Source organism: Magnolia sinica, chromosome 4 (assembly GCF_029962835.1).
Source record: "Magnolia sinica isolate HGM2019 chromosome 4, MsV1, whole genome shotgun sequence".
Classification (NCBI taxonomy): domain Eukaryota; kingdom Viridiplantae; phylum Streptophyta; class Magnoliopsida; order Magnoliales; family Magnoliaceae; genus Magnolia; species Magnolia sinica.
The window spans coordinates 74281894-74301255 of NC_080576.1; the positions used below are offsets into that span (position 1 = coordinate 74281894).

General features: G+C 40.2%; 1 protein-coding gene across 3 annotated transcripts; it reads left to right on the plus strand.

The window, feature by feature from the left end:
• The first annotated feature begins 3873 nt into the window (after nucleotides 1–3873).
• LOC131243228 (pentatricopeptide repeat-containing protein At2g17033) lies at nucleotides 3874–18033 on the plus strand. Of its 3 annotated transcripts, none has more exons than XM_058242420.1 (3): nucleotides 3874–4248; nucleotides 4622–5727; nucleotides 12466–12822. In XM_058242420.1, exons 1-2 carry the CDS (start codon nucleotides 4009–4011, stop codon nucleotides 5666–5668), a joined length of 1287 nt encoding a protein of 428 aa, XP_058098403.1. In that variant the 5' UTR covers nucleotides 3874–4008; the 3' UTR covers nucleotides 5669–5727; nucleotides 12466–12822. The 3 variants fall into 3 exon arrangements, with proteins under 3 accessions (XP_058098403.1, XP_058098404.1, XP_058098405.1); XM_058242421.1 differs by lacking the exon at nucleotides 12466–12822 and adding an exon at nucleotides 17557–17690 and having other exon boundaries at nucleotides 3875–4248; XM_058242422.1 differs by lacking the exons at nucleotides 4622–5727; nucleotides 12466–12822 and adding exons at nucleotides 16278–16556; nucleotides 17557–18033 and having other exon boundaries at nucleotides 3889–4248.
• Nucleotides 18034–19362: the final 1329 nt, after the last annotated feature.

Consider the following 19362-nt stretch of genomic DNA (forward strand, 5'->3'; position numbering starts at 1 on the left):
TTGGTGGCTCGCTGGACAGATTCTGGCCACTCAAATCCAGCACCCTTAGATTCAATAGATTACCAATGCTGGTCATAATCCTGCCAGAGAAACCACTCCTGCTCACAAGCCCCAAATCCCTAACCCCTTTTTCTCGTCGCAAGCCCCAAATCCCTAACCCTTTTTCTCGTCGCAAGCCCCAAATCCCTAACCCCTTTCTCGTCACAAAACCACCTCCCGCTGCTGTCATCTCCACTCGCTCTCTGTAATCGTCGTGGTCGCTATCTCTATTTCACTCCCTTCAAACCCACCTCCAGGCGTGAGGGAGAGAGAGGGAAATCAAGCGTGAGGGAGCGGGAGGGCGACAGGGCTAGAGATTGAGAGGGAGGAAGTGAGGGAGGGAGGGAGCGGGAGAGAGATCGGGAGTGATGGAGAGAGAAAGAGGGTGAGGTACGGTTCAAACCCCTTTTATTTTTTTGGTTGTGGTACGGTTCCAAATCTGGAACGGCTTAAAACGTTAAGCCGTTTCAGAACCAAAATCACGTGTCGTTCCAGAATTGATGTCTTGGTGTAGTGCTAGTTCTGACCTTTTTTTAGTGGACTTTGAATTTTTTTCACCATTCATGCACTTGAATCCGGAGCATCCAAATTCTTGACTCGGTATTGAGTGGACATAAACCTAAACCCAAGATCAGTAACTTCTAACTGTCTAGTTGGTGGCCACCAAAATGCATGGTTACAAAGACACTGGTCCGCTGTCCAAATTGAATTGATTAAACCAGATGGTCAACGGTGTCCGATCCCTGCTAGATGGTCTGGATTAATGTTCATGAGTAGCAACTTGCCGTGCCTCACTGTCTTTGGGTTGCTGCAAACACGCGTGCTCTAGCCCATTTGGTTCTTGCCCCTTGAAGAGGCTCAGGTGGGACCAACTGCGATCACAACGAACCATTGGATATGAAACGAGGAATGCAAACATGCCTACGAGAATTCGTGAGAACTTTTTCAGAACTCGTCACATGTGATGTGGGACCAAAATCGGAACCCTCCATGTGAGCACCCCAAGAAGCCTCTAAGGCCCGACTTTTACTCCGATCCAAAACTTTTGTGGGCTACGGAAAAAGAGAGACAAATAAAGGGAGGAAACTGTTTCCTCTTTCCATGGCACACCAAAGTTTTGGATCAGAGTGGAATCGGGCATTGGGGGTTTCATGGGTGATGCATCACATGGACAATTCAGATTTTGGGCTCATTTCACGTGTGATGAGTTTTGAAAAAGTTGTCACGAGTTCTAGGGAGTACTGGTGGGCATGTGAGCATTCCTCTGTATGATATCTGGTTCCGCTTGCTTGTGGCCTGAAGATTCAGGGTTTACATTGGACCGTGCTATGACTGGGCAGGGGTTGGTCGAAACCTAGCGCTAGCCAGGCCTTGGCCCTACAGGGTGGCCTTCTAAGGAAAAAGACTTAAGGGTCTCTAGATGGTCTGATTTTTTGGTCACTGAAGGCTCAGTTGATGAATGCACCGGACTGGATCATTCACCATTGCTTGGTCCTCCATGTATGATGGGCCTAGTTTTCAAGCGTAGGCCCAGCACTCGGCGCGGTTTAGGGGCCCAGCCTTGGCCTTACATGGTAAACACCCGGCCCATTGCCAGTTGTTAAACGGGAACGGTGGGTTTATTGCTCCTCTTAACCGTCCATCTATGGGCCACAAATGAAAAAATCAAGATAATTCCATCAAGGAAATCTTTCGAGGCCAAGTCCATCCCCTGTGGAACAAAACAGAAGGGAGAGGTTTAGGTGCGGCCCTGGCCCTTACTATAGGGCCCACCTTAATGTATGTATTCTATATCCACACTCCCATCCATTTTGACAGATCATTTAAGATCATTTAGCATGAGCCCAAAAATAAAGCAAATCCTAATCTCCGGTGGACTATGCTATAGGAAACAGTGGTGATTGAGCGCACCACAATGAAAAACTTCATACGGCCAACTATAATATTTATTTACCATCTAACTTATTGATAAAGTCATGTAAACCTAGATGAAGGGAAAAGACAAATATCAGCTTGATTAAAAATTTCTGTGGGAGAAATTTTTAAAGCTCAATCACCACAGTTTCCTATGGCATGATCACCTAAGATTTGGATCTATTTCTTCTTCTTTTTTGGCTTATGCCCTAAAATGATATGGGCATATGGGTAGTGTGGATATAGAATACATATATCAAGGTGGGCCCCATGGTAAGGTTGGCATTGTCTTGGGTGATCAGTCAGGGATGCACCTAATCCGCTCTCAAACCAGGAGGGTTTCCATTGCGGACTCAGACTCGTGAACTTGGTACTGGTAAGTGTTATAGACTACACCATGAGGTATTTGTTTTATCCATTTTTTTCAATTCCCTTACCAGACCATTTTAGGGCATTAGCTAAAAAAGAGACATATCGGGTGGACAACACCGCATGAAATAACAGCTATTGAATACCCACCATTAAAAACTCTCTAGGCCCTTTCTATTCGTCATCCAACTTCTTGATTAGGTCAAGCGGACTTGGATGAAGGAGAAACACAAATATCTGCTTGATCCAAAACTTTTTAGTCCCCAAGAAGTTTTTAATAGTGGGTGTTCAATCAACTCTCTCCTGTAGTGTGGTTCACCTGCGATTTGGATTTGCATCATTTCATGACTTAAAAGATCTAGGAAAATAGATGGACAGCATGGATAGAATATATTCATCATGGTGAGGCCAATGAAGCTTTTATAATACCAACTTAGAGGCATTACTAAATTTCAGTCCAATTGTTTTGCAGAACCATGGCCCCACTTGTCAAAACCGTGCGTACGTATCAAAATAGGGGCCACGCTTTATAGTGTCAATGTACTGGGTTGGCCTGTTGGGCTTTTGGGCTGGGCTGGAGTTTTAAGTTCAGGCTTAAAATTCAAGCCTATTTGTAAATGGGCTGAGCTTGAACCCATCAACTTGACCAGCCCATTAGGGTTTGTATCTCTCTCACTTCTTAACCCATGGCGCCCATCTATCACCTCCAACCCATTCCTCCCATCTAGGTCTAACTCAAACTAAGTGGGTGAGTCGGTGCGAATCAGGTTTATTTCGTCCAATTCGAACTCAAACCTAGAAACTTGACTCGACTCGAAATCCAACTCAGTAATGACTCGATAAGACGTTTCTAATCTGAGATGTCATGTATTTGATGGAGAGGCTGCAATTCTAGCAAGTGAATATTATTTTGAGTTGTGATTTCAACCCCTGGATACTTGCTACGCCCGACCTGACTTGGTTTTGACTCGACCCAACTCGGTATTTGTGACCAGGTTAGACTCGGTTCGGATTAGTCCAAGTCAACTTGGATCGGGTTAGGCCTGCTGGACTTGGTACCAAGTCAGGTTGAGTTCGGGTCTAGCCTATTTCAAAAATCAGATCGAGTCGAGTCAGCCCTAACTCGGTCCAACGATACAACGTTTTAGATTTGAGATGTCGTGTATTTGATGAGTTGTGATTTTAGCCCCTGGATACCTGCTGCACCCGACCTAACTTGGTGCTGACTCGACCTGACTCGGTATTTGTGACCAGGTCAAACTCGATCCGAATTAGTATAAACCGACTAGGATCGGGTCAAGTATGTTGGACTTGGTTTCAAGTCAGGTTGAGTTCGGGTCAGGTTTATTTCAAAACCAGATGGAGTCAAGTCAGCCATAACTCAATCCGACTCGACTTGATGCACACCCTAAAACGACCCCTCTTCCATTGCAACGAATCACATGCTTATGCTCGATTGGAGCATCTCCATCTCCCGTTTCCACCTCTATTATGTTCTCTCTCCTTCCCTCCCTCTCGGGCTTGGGCTTGGGCCGGCCTTGTTTGAACATTCTCGGCCTTATTTATTTTGGCCCTTCACAGGCCCAGGCCGTATTTGGGCTCGCTGCAGGACGAGCTTAGACAAAAGGCCTAACCCAGCCCGTTGATTATTCATATGATTCCTCAACGGCGATTCGTCTGCAACAGATGTCCATGTTGTGCGTGCTCTTCTCCTGCTCTTCTTCCTCATCCCGTCCTCCTTTTCCTGTTGTACGGTCGTCCGCCCTCAGCAAGCATGGCCACAGACTCCTCTCGTCCATCCGCGTGTCTGAACCCACCTCAGCGGATAGCCTCATCCGCAAGTTCGTCGCTTCATCTTCCAAGTCCGTCTCTCTCAACGCGCTCTCCCATCTTCTCTCCAACGACCTCCCATCTCTCGCCCTCCCTGTAAGTAGACTCCTATGATTGTGGTGACTCTTCATCCTTACACATTGCGTAGTTTTACTGCGATCCAGGCCGTCCAAATCGCTATCTGTTTGTTACTAGAGCATACCCAAAAATTGCATTGACAAGACGATATCAACCATCTGATTTCCTCTGCTGCAATCTGGCCCACTTTACTTCAACCATCCATTTGAGAGGCGTTGACTGAATGGTTAAGATTACTTTGTCAATATGATTTTGGAAACATGATCGATCCACAATGTGCTCTGGATGGTCTGGATGGCCGTACACGAGTGCCCAAATGTGAAGAGGATGAATCCTGGCCCTTCTTTTTTTTCAAATTTTTTTTTTCCCAAAATGGTGGTGAATTTTGTAGATGTATAGAAGAATCTGTAAGACGCCATGGTTCAAATTCAACCCGAAACTTACAGCAGATGTCGTTGCGTTGCTTGGCAAGCACGGCCTCGTCCTCGAATCACAAGCTCTAATTTCAGAATCCATTCTGAATATGGGACACCAAGATCTAGCTCTCTTTTACCTCAATCTTGTGGAATCTTACTCGGAGCACAGATTGAAGCAGCAGGTCTTTGATTCCTACGAATGTCTGAAGCAAGTGCTGCCCCAGTCATCCTCTCTGGGCCGTCGATCCTACGTGTCTATGATCAACGGCTTGTGTTTATTGGACCTACCATGCGATGCAGAAGAAATGCTCGAAAAAATGGGAAATGCAGGGCATAGACCCTCTGCATTTGAGTTCAGACTGGTTGTGCTTGGATATGGACGGTCTGGATTGTTTTCTGATATGAGAAGAATTCTTCACAAAATGGAGGATTGTGGGTTTGCTTTGGATACAGTCTGTGCAAATATGGTTCTGTCTTGTTACGGGGTCCATGGGGAATTATCTGAAATGGATTCTTGGCTCGGAAGGATGAAGGATTTAGAAATTGCATTTTCCATTCGAACGTACAATTCGGTCCTAAATTCATGCCCGACAATCATGTCAATGCTTGAAGAGCCTAAATCTCTTCCCCTCTCGATCGAAGAACTGTTTACCAAGCTTACAACTGATGAGGTTTTGTTGGTTCGGGAGTTGGTTAGCTCAGGGGTGTTGGTTGAGATCTTGGAATGGTCTTCATCAGAAGGGAAATTGGATATGCATGGATTGCACTTGGTTTCTGCCTTTTTAATCCTATTGCAGTGGGTAGAAGAGCTGAGAACAAGGCTTTGTGCAGAAGCAGTTGTTCCTTTGGAAATTTCAGTGGTTTGTGGATCGGGTAAGCACAGTAGCATTAGAGGGGAATCTCCCATTAAATTGTTGGTTTCAGAGATGATGTTTCGGATGAATAGCCCTTTAAAAATTGATAGAAAGAATGTTGGAAGATTTGTTGCCAGAGGAAAAGCAGTGAAAGATTGGTTATGTTGATGTGCCTAATCCAGAATTAGGAGCACCACCTCTCATTTCCTTTGTTGGGATGAGAAAAGGTACCCTTCTCACTCCATAGATTTTGTATTTGAGATGTATGCTTTAATTTTAGTTCCACACTTGTTTAGAGAGGTCCTTATTATCATTGATTTGTTTCCTTATGCCTGGTGTCCCCACCCGCCATTATCATAGCCTTGTGCCAACTGTTTGGAGTCAGCTTTACGATTCTGTTTTGCCAAAGATGCCCATCTATGGTCCCATCTTCAATGCATAAAAAAGACTTCATTTCCTGGTGGAGGCAAATTCAAGAATTGAAATCCTGATTTCTTCTAATCTTAAATAGTTCATAGATGTATCTTCTTTCCACTAATTTAGTTGTCCAATACTGGTAGTAGATTGTATGAATGCTTGAAAGGTTTGATCTCTCCGACAAGTAAAAGGAAAAGAAAAGGAAAAAAGAAACTCATATGAAGTGTGTGGAGTAATATAGGAACCAAGACAGATAGAAGAAATGAAGATAAAGGAGGTAGATGAAGGTAGAATGTTGAAGAGGTCTCAACTCTCAATTCTGGAAGAGGCATGTTTCTTGGGGTAATTCTAGGTACAGGAATCACATAGAAACCTTTTGAATTCAATTGAAGGTCTCATATCGTGAGTATTGTTGTATGGCTATTTAGAACCTTCTTTAGAAGAAATCTCAAATGGAAGAAACTTCTTAAATCCTGTTGGTCCAACTTTCACATCCTAAATTAGGTCAAACCACCCTTTAAAAATTTGGAATGAAAGAAGGAAAGTAACAATTAAGGCTTGGCTTTGGATGAAACTTCATTTATTGGTATCTTTATGAAAATGGAAGTTCTCAAATGTATTATTTGGCCTTTTGCTTGTTTAATTCATGATTTCTAGATTTGTTGTTCAATTGGGCTAGTCAAATTTACATTTTAGGAAAGAGGTTCTGAGTCCTTTAAAATCATATATAGGATTGGATTATTCAAACCATCCAATTAATAGTCATTAGAATTAATGATTGAAACAAATACAATATAAAATTTGTCCAATAATGGATCTAAGCAATCCATCATGAGTCATTCCTTTGATGGGTGATTCTAAAAATCCAATCATGGATAGGAAAATAGATGGTCTATATTGATTATATAGAGAAATTTTCAATCATTAGTCTTTATTGTCCATCATGGGTGGCAAATCTTTAATAACCTCTCTATAAACCACTCCAATATGATGATCCTAACCATCCAATCAATGGATTTGAACTGGGTGGTTGATGCAGGCCAACAGACAACCCATGTAGGGCCCAATATGTATTGATTTTGAATTATTTATTTATAAATTTGAGGCCTAAATATCAAGAACTACAATTTACTATTTGTGGGGAGATATGGAAGTGATAGATTATCTGGGGCCAATTTAAAGATGTGATTGAAGATTTTGAGGATTATTTCCTAGATTTGCTTTTATTGTTATTAAGCTTTTATCATTTTAAGTAAATTAGATTGATTTGAAATCAACTATGATTGATTTGAAATCAATCTCTTAGTTTGGGGGATCCTCATTAAAGATTCTTTAAGGCTTATGAAAGAGGGGGTGTAGGAGGTAAGTATTCCAAAATTCTCTAAAGTTTGAGTTTTTCTTCAGTATTGTGAAAAGAAGTTTGATATCAATAAGGTTTTCTCCCTCTCTATTCAAATATTCTTGTGGGTGTATTGTTGTCAATATCTTTGCGATTTGGGTGTCACGATCACTCAATAATTGGATTGTACCATTTTGAAACCAGTGCAGGTCATATTTAGGGATTCTGAACTATGTCATCTCGTAATGATGTTGAAGGGGGTGGTATAGGAAGAGTTCGTGCTAGTAGCTCAATTAATCCACGCACTCATAGACTAAGTAGATCAACTCACGCATATGGTAGGAAATCTCACCAATCAAGTGGGAGAGCTTTGGTGTGGAGGGAACCAAAGGCTGAACTTGGAGCACTTGGACACGTAGGAGAAGGTCACTGCCAAGGTCCTAGCCAACAATGAGCAGCCCCAGTTTGTGAAGATTCTAATGATTGAATCTTTTGATTATTGAAATATGACAAAGAATCCGGAATTTAGGTAGAAATTTCAGAATTCCATAGTTCGTTTTACATTGACAACTTCATCAATTGGCTAAATAAGGTAGAAAAATGTTCAAATATAAGGAAATCGCGGACAATTGAAAGGTAAAGTTAATAGCTATGAAGTTTTTGGGTTACGTATTAGCATGGTGGGACAATTGTCAGGGTAAGGAAAAAGTAAATTCTTAGGTTCTGTTTGGTTTTCCACTTTCCAATGTAATTCAATGTAAATGGGCCATAACTATCATTTCTGGGTGTTTGTTTAAGAGAGAATTGCAGCACAAAAATCAATGGTCAATTACACCTACAAAGCAAATAAGTAATCATTATGTTTTTAAGTTATTAAATTACCATCTTTACACTTATGCTACTGTGAAACAAACAACGATGGATTGTAATCGTTAAAATCAAATGTAAGTGATGTCACCACACAATTAAATAGGTAAGGATTACCCATTTCTAGCCAATTACTGTTGTAATTGGAAAACTAAACACCCCCTTAGGAAAAGATGGAAAAGAAAAGAAAAAAAAAGATTCCTATCTATGACTTGCGCATTTAATTGTGTGGAAGATAATTGGGTACTTAGGAAACAATTTGGTGCCCCACGAGGACCGTCACCAATAATGGGGCAACATGCTAACTTCCCACATAAGGCAACCTAGGACCTCTTATAGGTCGAGGGACAATGAGCCAACGTCCAATAATGAAGCCAGATCTCAACCCCGAGGGGCGGGGGTGGTTCATTATGGACGAAGGTCTGGTGCACCCAAGATGGGGCAAAACAACACTCATTTTATGTGCTTTAAGTGTGGGCAACCGGGACATCGTTTTTTTCATTGTCTTAAACATCAATCCACAATTAAAGAAAAAATTGGCCAAGGAAAATACTTTGAAGATACTCTCGACTGTACACAAATGAAAGCTGAAGATGACACAAAATATGAAGAACATGCATACGAGGATGGGGCACATGTTGGGGAAGATGTGGCGAATGTTTATGGCGACAGGGACAGGTCATTGGTTACCCAATGGATAATGCTATCGACACCTCATGTGATTGATGAGGGGTAATGACTGCGATACAATATCTTTTGCATCACTTGCACTTCTGATGGGAAGATATGCACGACTTTGGTAGATGAGGGGAGCGGTAAGAACATTGTCTAACAAAAAATAATGGATAAATTAAAACTCAAAGAACATATGCATCCATGCCCATAACAAATTCATTAATTTAAGAAAATGGGAGAAGTTTCTGTTAACTCTAGGTGTTTAGTTTCCTTATCTACTAGATGTAAGTACAAGGACGAGTTGCGATGTGGCATGATCCCAATGGATGCATGCCACATTTTGTTAGGGAGGTCGTGGTTATGGGGCCGAGATAGCATTTGACTCAAGCTAACACTTATGCCTTTGTTAAGTATAATGTTAATATCACATTCTCCACAATAAAACTTCTTCCAAGGCCTAAATATGATACAAATGAGGGTAAAAAATCGCTAAGTGTAGAAAAGTTTACAAAGGAAAGCAAGGAGACTAGCGTCATTTATGTCTTGGTTGTTAAAAAGACAACAATGAGATGTTATACCTCTTGTACAAGAGCTCCTTCATGAATATGAAGACTTGGTGCCCTAAGAACTTGTTGGATTTCATCTTATAAGACATTCAACACCACATTGATTTAGTGTCAAGTTTGAGTCTAAGGGCTTGATTGGGAGCTTGTAAATGGAGGTAAATGGGAAATGGAATTGGAGGTAAATGAATTAGGAGTAAATGACTTAGTTGTGTTTGGATGAGAGTAAATGAAATGCATTTGAAATCCAAATATTTTGTCTGGATGGGACTAAATGGGAGGAATTGGAATGCATTGGAATTTTTCAATATATTTACAGGAACATATGTGATATCCCAAATCAGCTTTAATATCTCAAACTAGTACACATATTGGATATTTAACAGAATGTTTGTAATAAGCCCATTGAAATATATAGTTTAGCTTAAAATGGGAAAATTTTGAGCCTCAAGTGGTCTACAAATGTAAAGATCGCGAACAAGCAACTTGTCAACACCTTTTTAACTATCCATTTAGATGGCCTACCTTTGGATAGTTTGGATCATTCTATTGGTGGGGTTTTAGTGATGTAGCCGGTAATTGAATTGTTTTGGAGTATCATTAGCATGCCTTGTGCATGGCGGATATGTGCGTAATGCCACCTTTTTTTAGTCATGCCACCCTCCAAGGGAGGTCAAAAAGGCATTTCACACCCATTTACTTCCAAATCCTCTCCTGTAGAGAAGATTTCATTTACATGCCCATTTACTCCCATTTCATATCATTTCCATGCATTTACTTCCATCCAAACACCCAAATACCATTTACACCCAATTCCCCCCATTTACCTCCATTAACTCCCATCCAAACGGCCCCAACGAATCTTGTGCAATACCAAATGAGTCTGACTGAACATGTTGAACTCAACAAACTGGTTACTAAGTTGCTATAGAAGGGTTTAATTCAAGAAAGCATATCACTATGTGTTGCTCTTGTATTATGAGCCCCTAAGAAAGATAGTTCTTGGAGAATGTGTGTGGACAATCATGCGATCAACTGGATTACTATTAAATACCAATTTCCTATTCCTTGCTTGGACGATATGCTAGACATGTTGTATGGAGCAAAAGACTTTTCAAAGATTGATTAGAGGAGTGAAGATAGTCAAATACTAATCCAACCTAGGAATGTGTGGAAAGACTGCATTTAAGATTTGAGATGGGTTGTACGAGTGGCTCGTGATGCCATTCGGCCCTTTCAAATCACTAAGCACTTTCATGAGGCTAATGACAAAGGTATTCCGACCCTTTTATTGGAAATTCATAGTCATCTATTTCGATGATATTCTTGTTTTTAGTCATGTTCACCTTGATCATTTATGGCAAATATTTGATGTTCTTAGTTGTCTATATTTTATGATCGGATGATCATATTTCAACAAACAAGTGCCCATGGACAAGAGACAAACCTATTTTGCACAAACAAGTGCCAATGGCCCACCTACTGTCAAGTACATCCAATACTCTCCTAGAAAGCCTAGTTCCATGGCATTCACTTCTTGGAAAAAGTATATGTTGTGTTGTTTGGTTGGCAACTCTTCTGTTTCATGAAACCAATGTTGTCAAATCGCATATGCGATCGCATATATATATATATATATATATATATATATATATATATATATAATATATATATATATATATATATATATATATATATATATGGAAAAAATTCAAAAAATTGTAAAAAAATATAAGAACTTTTCTAAGTTAATAGATAACTAATTTTACATATTTAAAATACATTTGAAAGAGATAAAATCAATTAAACAATGAATTAAACATCAAGTCATCCACATTTAACAATATAGTTAACAAGAAGTAACAACAAAATGAACAAGCTATTTATTTATTATGGTAGAAAATCAGAAAATCAACAAGCTATCTTCCTTGAAACTTAAAAGTGCTTGAATCTTGATCTTCCAACTTCCAAGAGAGAGAGAGAGAGAGAGAGAGAGAGAGAGAGAGAGAGAGAGAGAGAGAGAGATCACTTGGAAGTAGGAAATACAAGAGAGAGGGAGATTAAGACCACTTGTAATTAAGAAATGTAAGAGAAAAATAGAGTAAGAGAGTTTTGGAGTGAGAATATTGCAAATGGAGGAGATTTGGAAGCCTTTTTATAGACAAAATGTTATTTTTTTTGCAAAAAAAGAAAATTCAATGTGCCATGGCCAATATGCGATCGCATATGCAGTATGCGATCGCATATTTTCGCATATGCAACATATGCGATCGCATATGTGCCAGATTGCATATGCGATCTGCATATGGATATGCGCATATGCGATCGCACATGACAACAATGCATGAAACTTTGAGTTGTGATGTTTGGATCCTTATGATCTTGGTCATCCTAAACACTTTGGCAATTCGTGTATAATGTGGGTATTTTATTGCTATTATATTGTTTAGGTCAACTTGAAAAGTAAGTGGATCCCATCATCATTCTTGGTGTTGGCTATAAGTGTATGTTAAGGAGGGCTCCTCATGGTGATCATACCTAGGGGTTGCAACTTGGGTTGGATCAGCACCAACCCAATAGACTGAACCGAACTTTAGGTTGGGTTGGACCTGAGCTGAAAATCCTCAACCTGGCCCCAATCAGACCGATGTTTGGTTGGGCTTTAGTTGAGGCCTTGGGCGACCAAAGCCGTACCAAACCTGGCCTTATAAGTAGTATATGAGTCGTCATGACTAACATACAAGATATAAATGTAAAATTATGTCTTGCATAGAAATAGGGTTCATAATTGGAACCATCCATGTTGTGGGCTCTATGCTATATACGGTTGATAATCTGAACTATCTATGCATGGAAAATAGGGTTCATGATTGGAACTGACCTAGGGCTGTCATACAGAGTGGTCCGATGTCTTTTGAATAATCTCTCTAAACATTAGTGAGTTTTTTTTTTTTTTTTTTTAAAAAAAATCTATTTCTTTAATTTTATTTGTTTATCAGTAGTGATTCTGGACATAAATTTGTTAGTGTTATGGAGTTATGGGTATGACTTTAATGATGTTATTGGATAGTTAGAGGTTTGATTTTATACTTTACTACTTGCAGGTGTTAGCCTGATCTAGCTTGGTTTACCTGATCTGTTCCGAATTGTTTTAGGCTTTGAACATTCAATACCGTGGGCCGACTCTTCTTGAGGTTGGGTTAGCTTGGGTTGACCCTCATCCTGACCCAACCTGTCCAAGTTGCACCCCTGTTCATACCTACTCACTACCGTGTACACAGGCTTGTACAATTATGAGTTTGGAGTCATCCCATCTTGCATGCATTGCCTATGGTGGGCCACAACAGATGATCCTAGGAACTTTTGGTTCTTGTTTACCTGTTTTCCCAGAAAGAGCAAATTGTGTTTGCTTCATCCTATTATGATATTTCCTAGGAAAATTTTGTAATCCGTTTGATTTATATTGTCTACTTCCTGAGTAAAAGGTCTCTCACCTAGCGCTTTTTTTTTTTTCCACACACACCCTCTCACCTAGTTGATTCACATTGCCTGGACTGTCCATCATGTGAACCCCACCTTTGATTGCCAGTGACTCTCATTAATAACATTGCTTGGATAACTCTAACCATTCGATTTAATGGTTGGAAAATGGACTATTGATTGGTTGATCACATGATCTAAATCATCTGATCAATGGCTAGGGAAAAGGGATGGTGTGAGAAGGTCTAATCATTGAATTAGGCTGTCCATCACACTTATGATTGCCAATCCCATCTATTTCAGATGATCCTAACAATCTGATAAATGAATGTGAAAGGATGTTTCAAATTGAGGATGTTAGAGGTCTATTAATTATGTAGATCGCTGGTCATGTAGGCTCACCTTTGATTGCCATCCCTTCGAAAATCACTTTTATTGGATGATCCTAACCATTTGGGCCGCATATTGGAGGTCTGATTAGTTATCTAAATCGTCTATCAACTGTTGCCAACTTTGACTACACATCCTTCTTAAAAATCGCTTTGATTGAATGGTCAATGACTGGGAAAATGAAGGGTCCATACTGATTATACTAGAACAGGTTTTATCAGTTCTACGGACTTTTCATCATGTAAACCCCCCTTTGATAACCCATACTCTAAAAATATCACTATGATTAGATGGCTCTAACCATCTGGCCAGCAGCTATAGAAATGGAGTCCTGGGGCCGATTGTGTGGGCTCACCTTTGATTGCCCATCCCTCTCACATTGATTGGATCATGAAAACCATTTGATCAATGGCTCAGAAAAAAAAAAAAAAAAAATTCTCCAATTTATTATACTAGAAAAGGTCATTGATCTTGACCATGCGTCATATAGGGCCTGCCATTGATTGCACGTCTTCTCAAAGTCACTTTGGTTGGATGTTTCTAACCATATGATCAATGGCTAGGAGACTGTACAAATTGTGGCCCATGTGTACCGAAATTTCCCAGCTTTGTTTGGAAAGTCTTTAGTTGGGCACAACTTCCAACATCCCTCCTCCTTTTGGATTTTGGATTTCCCTAAGGACCTGTTTGAACTTGTGGAAGTATAAATTGTGGAAATGTCATTTTCTGTTGTTTTTAAAATTTCCTCGAAGTGCCGTTTTCATTTCCTGAAAATTTTCCCTTTTTTCCTGACTTAAAGAAACATCATTTTCAAAAAATTGATGAGAATGAGTGCAAATGACCCCTCGTTTTGTAAAGTGCCCCACATGGTCGTCACTTGTGTCATTGCTCATCCTCAAAGTGCCCGCATGTGCCAATGTGCAACATGTGCCACCATCCATCTTAAAGCACCACATGTAACCCACAAAAACTAGGAATTTTGTTCCAGATTTCCACGAGAGACCTCATTTTGACGGGAATGTGCAATTAAAGGTGGGAAACATGTGATGGCTAGGATCATCCAACAATCAAAGTGTGACCCACATGATATAGGATCCAAACCAATGACGGAACCATTTGTGTGGACCATCCATTTCCCTAGCCATTGATTGGATAGCATCATTGATCAAAGTGATTTTGAGAAGCGTGGGCAATCAAAGGTGGGACTCACACAATGAATGGTTTACATCAATGATAAGACTTCTTGTAGTATGTAAATATTGACCGCCCATTCCCTTATGCATTGATTGGAAGGTTAGGATCATATCACAAGTGATTTTTTAAAAGAAATTGGCAAGATCTATGTTTGTCCATTCCCCTAGACACTAATCGAAAGATTAGGATTATGTGATGAAAGGGATTTTTTGTGAGGGATGGAGAATCAAGGATGGGATCCACAAAATGGATGGTCTAGATCAACATTCAAATTGTTTATGCTATGATCAACGTGGACAGTCCATTTCCCTAGGCATTGAATGGACAATTAGGACAATTGAGGGCAAGTGGTTTTAGAGGGATGAGCAATCAAGGATGGACCCATGCTATGGATGATCTGGATTAAATGGTTGGACCATTTTCAACCTAATCAATGTGGACCATCAATGTCCCTAACTATTGAATTGATGGTTGGGATAATCCAACGAAAGTCATAGTTTGAGATGGATTGGCAATCAAGGGTAGGACCCAGGTTAACGGTAGCTGTAATGGCCAACCTTATGGCCATTAGGATAAATTCCTTAACAGCCATAACAGCTGTTATGGTCTCATAGAAGAAAATGTGTTGGCCCTGTATCCGACTGTTACAGGCTAATTTCTTTGGAATGGCCGTTACAACCTCTTATCACATGACGGCTCCCACCATTACTATTACCATGTAATGGCTGTTATGTAACCATTTTTTAATATCATCAGTAGGACCACATGATGGATGTTCTAGATCAATGATTGAACCTTTTGTAGTATGATCAATATGTACCATCCGCCTCCATAACCTTTGAATGGACAGTTAGGATCATCTGTCAAAGGTGATTTTAAAACATTGCATTGTGGGAACCAATTCAGTGGACATATTGGACAAATTGACCTTTGAGGTTTGCTCAAATACATCCTTACCAATTTCAATTTGATACATTGGGACTCTAGCCATTGGATGTGTATTTTTCAATGACCCAAACTATTTATTTACTAGGAGCCCACTTGGGATGCCTTGGAAAAATCTTGGATTGCATATTTCAACCTTTTGATCATATAAGTTACAGTGACAGTTCATGTTCAAAGCAGAAGAGCCAAACTATCAAATTGAAATAATCCAATTCAGAGTGTTTATTTGTTGTCTATGCACCATACAAAGTGGGACTTGTCAGATAAACGGTTTGGATCGTTGGAAGATGACCTAGGCTCAAAGGCCAATGTCCTGACGTATTGTATTGCAATCATAGTTCTAAGACTTACTGATTCAACTCGAAATTCAGCCAAGTTAACCTGGCCCAAACCAGAAGAACATCGAATCAAATTTTGTGCTTTTTAAACTATGATTACTATAAGTCAGGATCTATTCGTTCGAATCTCCTTCCCTTTTGTATTTTTACCTTGTTTTGAATGCCACATTATTCTCCCTGGTTGCTGATGGGTTACTTTTCCTATCTGAGTCAGCAAGGCCAACCAGATGGACGATCTGGATTCTATGAGTTCAAAACAAGCCATTATGGAGTCATGGATGGGTTCAGCAGCACTAGCAGGAGACCTATGCTTTGAAGGAAAAGTTTCCTTGGTGGGGCAGCAGTGTAGAAAGATTCAAAGCTCTCAAGACGAGTCCCAGTCCCAGCAAAGGACATCCCTCCACGTTCATGACAATGAAAAAGAAAAGCAAAGTCTCTCTCTCTCTCTCTCTCTCTCTCTCTCTCTCTCTCTCTCTCTCTCTATACCAAACTTGTATACATGTAAAGCACATTCCTCACCTTTACGCTACCTTATTTCATGCTCCCTTTAAAAAATGAAACATGCTTAGAAAACCAGCATCCAAACCGTTACAAACACAAGAGGAGAAAGAAAAATGGCCATGTATCGGAGCTGGCTGGGCACCATCAGAAACAAGCTCGTAAAATCCCCTCGTAAGAGAGTTATCGTTCTCCACAGCAATAGCAATGATACCATCCAAAGAGAAGTACAGGTTGTGAAAGAGAAGGCTACACACAAGGAAGGCAGCTGCTCTCCGCGACTGTATATCAGACTTTCCGAAGATGACATGGCTGCAATCAAGATACAAGCGTTTTTCAGAGGTCATTTGGTAAGAACCCTGCTAAAGCTAATGTGGAATGCGTGTGTGAGATCCACGCTGTTCATCAGGTGGGCCCCACTTAGTATTGGGACCTGAATACTAGGTGGCCGCCATGTGAGTTGGTTGGATGTTAGCCATTGAGCATACTTTTTGAACTGTGTGACCCACCACCTGCCGACTGCACTAACCATAGTTTTGAGCCGCCGTGTATAAATGGTACACCCACCTGATGATTTGCCTAGTTGTGGCACAACCATGCTAGATTTCGTGGTCAGCAGATCAGGTACTAGATTACCTGGTCTTGGCTGATCGGGCTCGTATCTTACCAGGTCGGTTCCTCTGGTTTCTGGGTCCATTTTTATTGAGGACAGGGACCTTGGTTTTGAGTTAAGGTTTGAGCTGGTTTTGGCTACGATTCTGATCAAAATAAACAAATTTACACCGTTGGACGACCAAATTACAGACACTTGTGCTGTGTAAATGGGCTGTCATACTTGCATAGGGGCTTAGCAAACCTTAGTTCGACCAAAGCTACCATGGGTTGGAACTCTGCAGGGCCCACCCATAAGTTGAGAAGTAATAAAAAAATAAGTTACTTTTTCAAAAAAGCTACTTATTTAGGTATAATAACTAAACTAATTTATTTAAGAAAAGTCACTTATTAACTTAACTAAAGGTACTTAAAACGGGCCCTTAAGAATGGGCAGATGCCAAGCCCTGTTGATAGACGTATACACGTACATCATTTTAATCAGTTGGGTCACCTGGCCTAGCCCATTAATAAATGATTGGGTTAGATAGGGTTCAACCTGATCTTGGCCTGTTAACCTAAATGGGCTAATTTTCTAGCCCAAGCCCAATCGACTACACATTTAACTTGCCCTGACAAACCTGTCCAACTGTGGGCTGGCTCGACCACCTATTGCCACACATCGGGCAGGAATGGATCCTACAGATTTCAACTGGAGAAACCACATTTATATTTTAGCTTTCTTTGGGGTGGCAACAGGCGAGGATGGCGTTTCGGGCTCTAAGGAGCTTGGTGAAGCTCCAGGCAGTTGTTCGCGGTGTTTGCGTGAGGAAGCAGGCACGGATTGCTTTGCATTGCATGCACGCACTCGTCCGTTTGCAGGTCAGGGTTCGAGCCAGGCAGCTGCTTAGCGTGTCCGGAGATGCACAGCTCCATTCCATTCCCTGATACCAAAAACCAGTTCTATTTCTGTAATTCTTTTTATATTTCCTTTGGTAACAAAGATTCAAGACGAGAGAAAAAAAAAAAAAACTTTGGGCTTTGTCACAGTGTGGTGATGTATTAGGATTTAGGAGGATTTGGAATGCATTGAAATTTTTGGAGGTTTATGGAAAATGGAAATAGCGGTAAATGATTTGAGAGTAAATGGCATGTATTTGGATTGGAGTAAATGAAAATATATTTGAATTCAAATATTTTGTTTGAATACAATTAAATGAGAGGATTTGGATTGCATTGGAAAATTTTCCCAAATCAGCTTTAATATCTCAAATCAATGTACATATGTGACATTTGATAGATTGATTATAACAAGTCCATTGAAATATATAATTTAGCCAAAAAAATAAAAAAATCCTTGGCTTTGAATGGGATACAAATACGAGGATCACAAACAAGCATTTATTTTTATCCAAACACACTTAAAATATCATCTACTTTTGTTTACCCCTACCTCTCTCCGCTTACCTCCATTTATTTCGATCCAAACAGCCTAGGTTTCACCGTTAGTTACGGCCCCCCCAGTGGATATCTCTAAATCAATTACGTTCTTACAAACTCCAGACCTTTTGATAAGTCTATCCTACAATAAGGATCACCTAATGCAAAAATCAGCAAAATGTACTGATAAGGAGAGCCACAGTAGAAAACAATATCTAGCCATTGGTAAATATCAAAAGACAATGTGAACCACTTAATGACTGGATGTGGTTGATTTTTTGGAAAAGATGATCCTTATGGTAATCCTGACCCATTGAATGGGTTGGATATTGCACGTACATTGGAAGTTTGGAAATTACCTACCGTAACTTAGTTCAATCTGCAGCATGTGCAATACACACAAATAGCACATAGATACGAGATCCAATACGTCTGTCACGTTGGTCCAATCTTTTTTATGTTTTTTTTTTTTTTGCAAAAATAAATGCACCCGAACGTTGGAAACAGGTGAATGGGTTGGAAAACTTCAGAGAAGTTTTGCAGAGCCGTACATATGTTTTGCAGACTATAGATCACCTGAGCAATGGTTGAACATGATTCTTGGGTTAGAGAATCAACATAGCGGTGTCTTTCTGATGGATGGATTAGATCTTGGACCTATTGTATCATGCTCACACACGTGTGCTTGTACATGAGCACGCGCGTGTGGGCTCAGCAAAGTTATACGTGATTTATCATAAATCAAAGTAAACCATACAAATTATGCATACCAGTTTAAATGTATCACGATCCAAACATTACACTTATCTGATGATTATTCTGACTATAAGATTAGTGGACACTCATTGGTCTGTTGAAAATTAAATCCAATGGCCTTATTTCAAGAAACAAGTGTCCACTAATCAGAGCTTAGGATTGTTCAGTGAATCTGATTAGCGAATGTAGGTTCCACAATTTAGTTGGTTTAACTTAATTTAACATATGCCACGTGTATAATTTCCAAGTGCTGCTTATCAAGCCTCATATGCAATCAGAGTAACAAATAATTAACTCCCCTTCTGTCATTGTTGTACAGAAACCATCTTCGTTTGTTTGAAACAAAGGCCATTCCTTACGTACTAATAG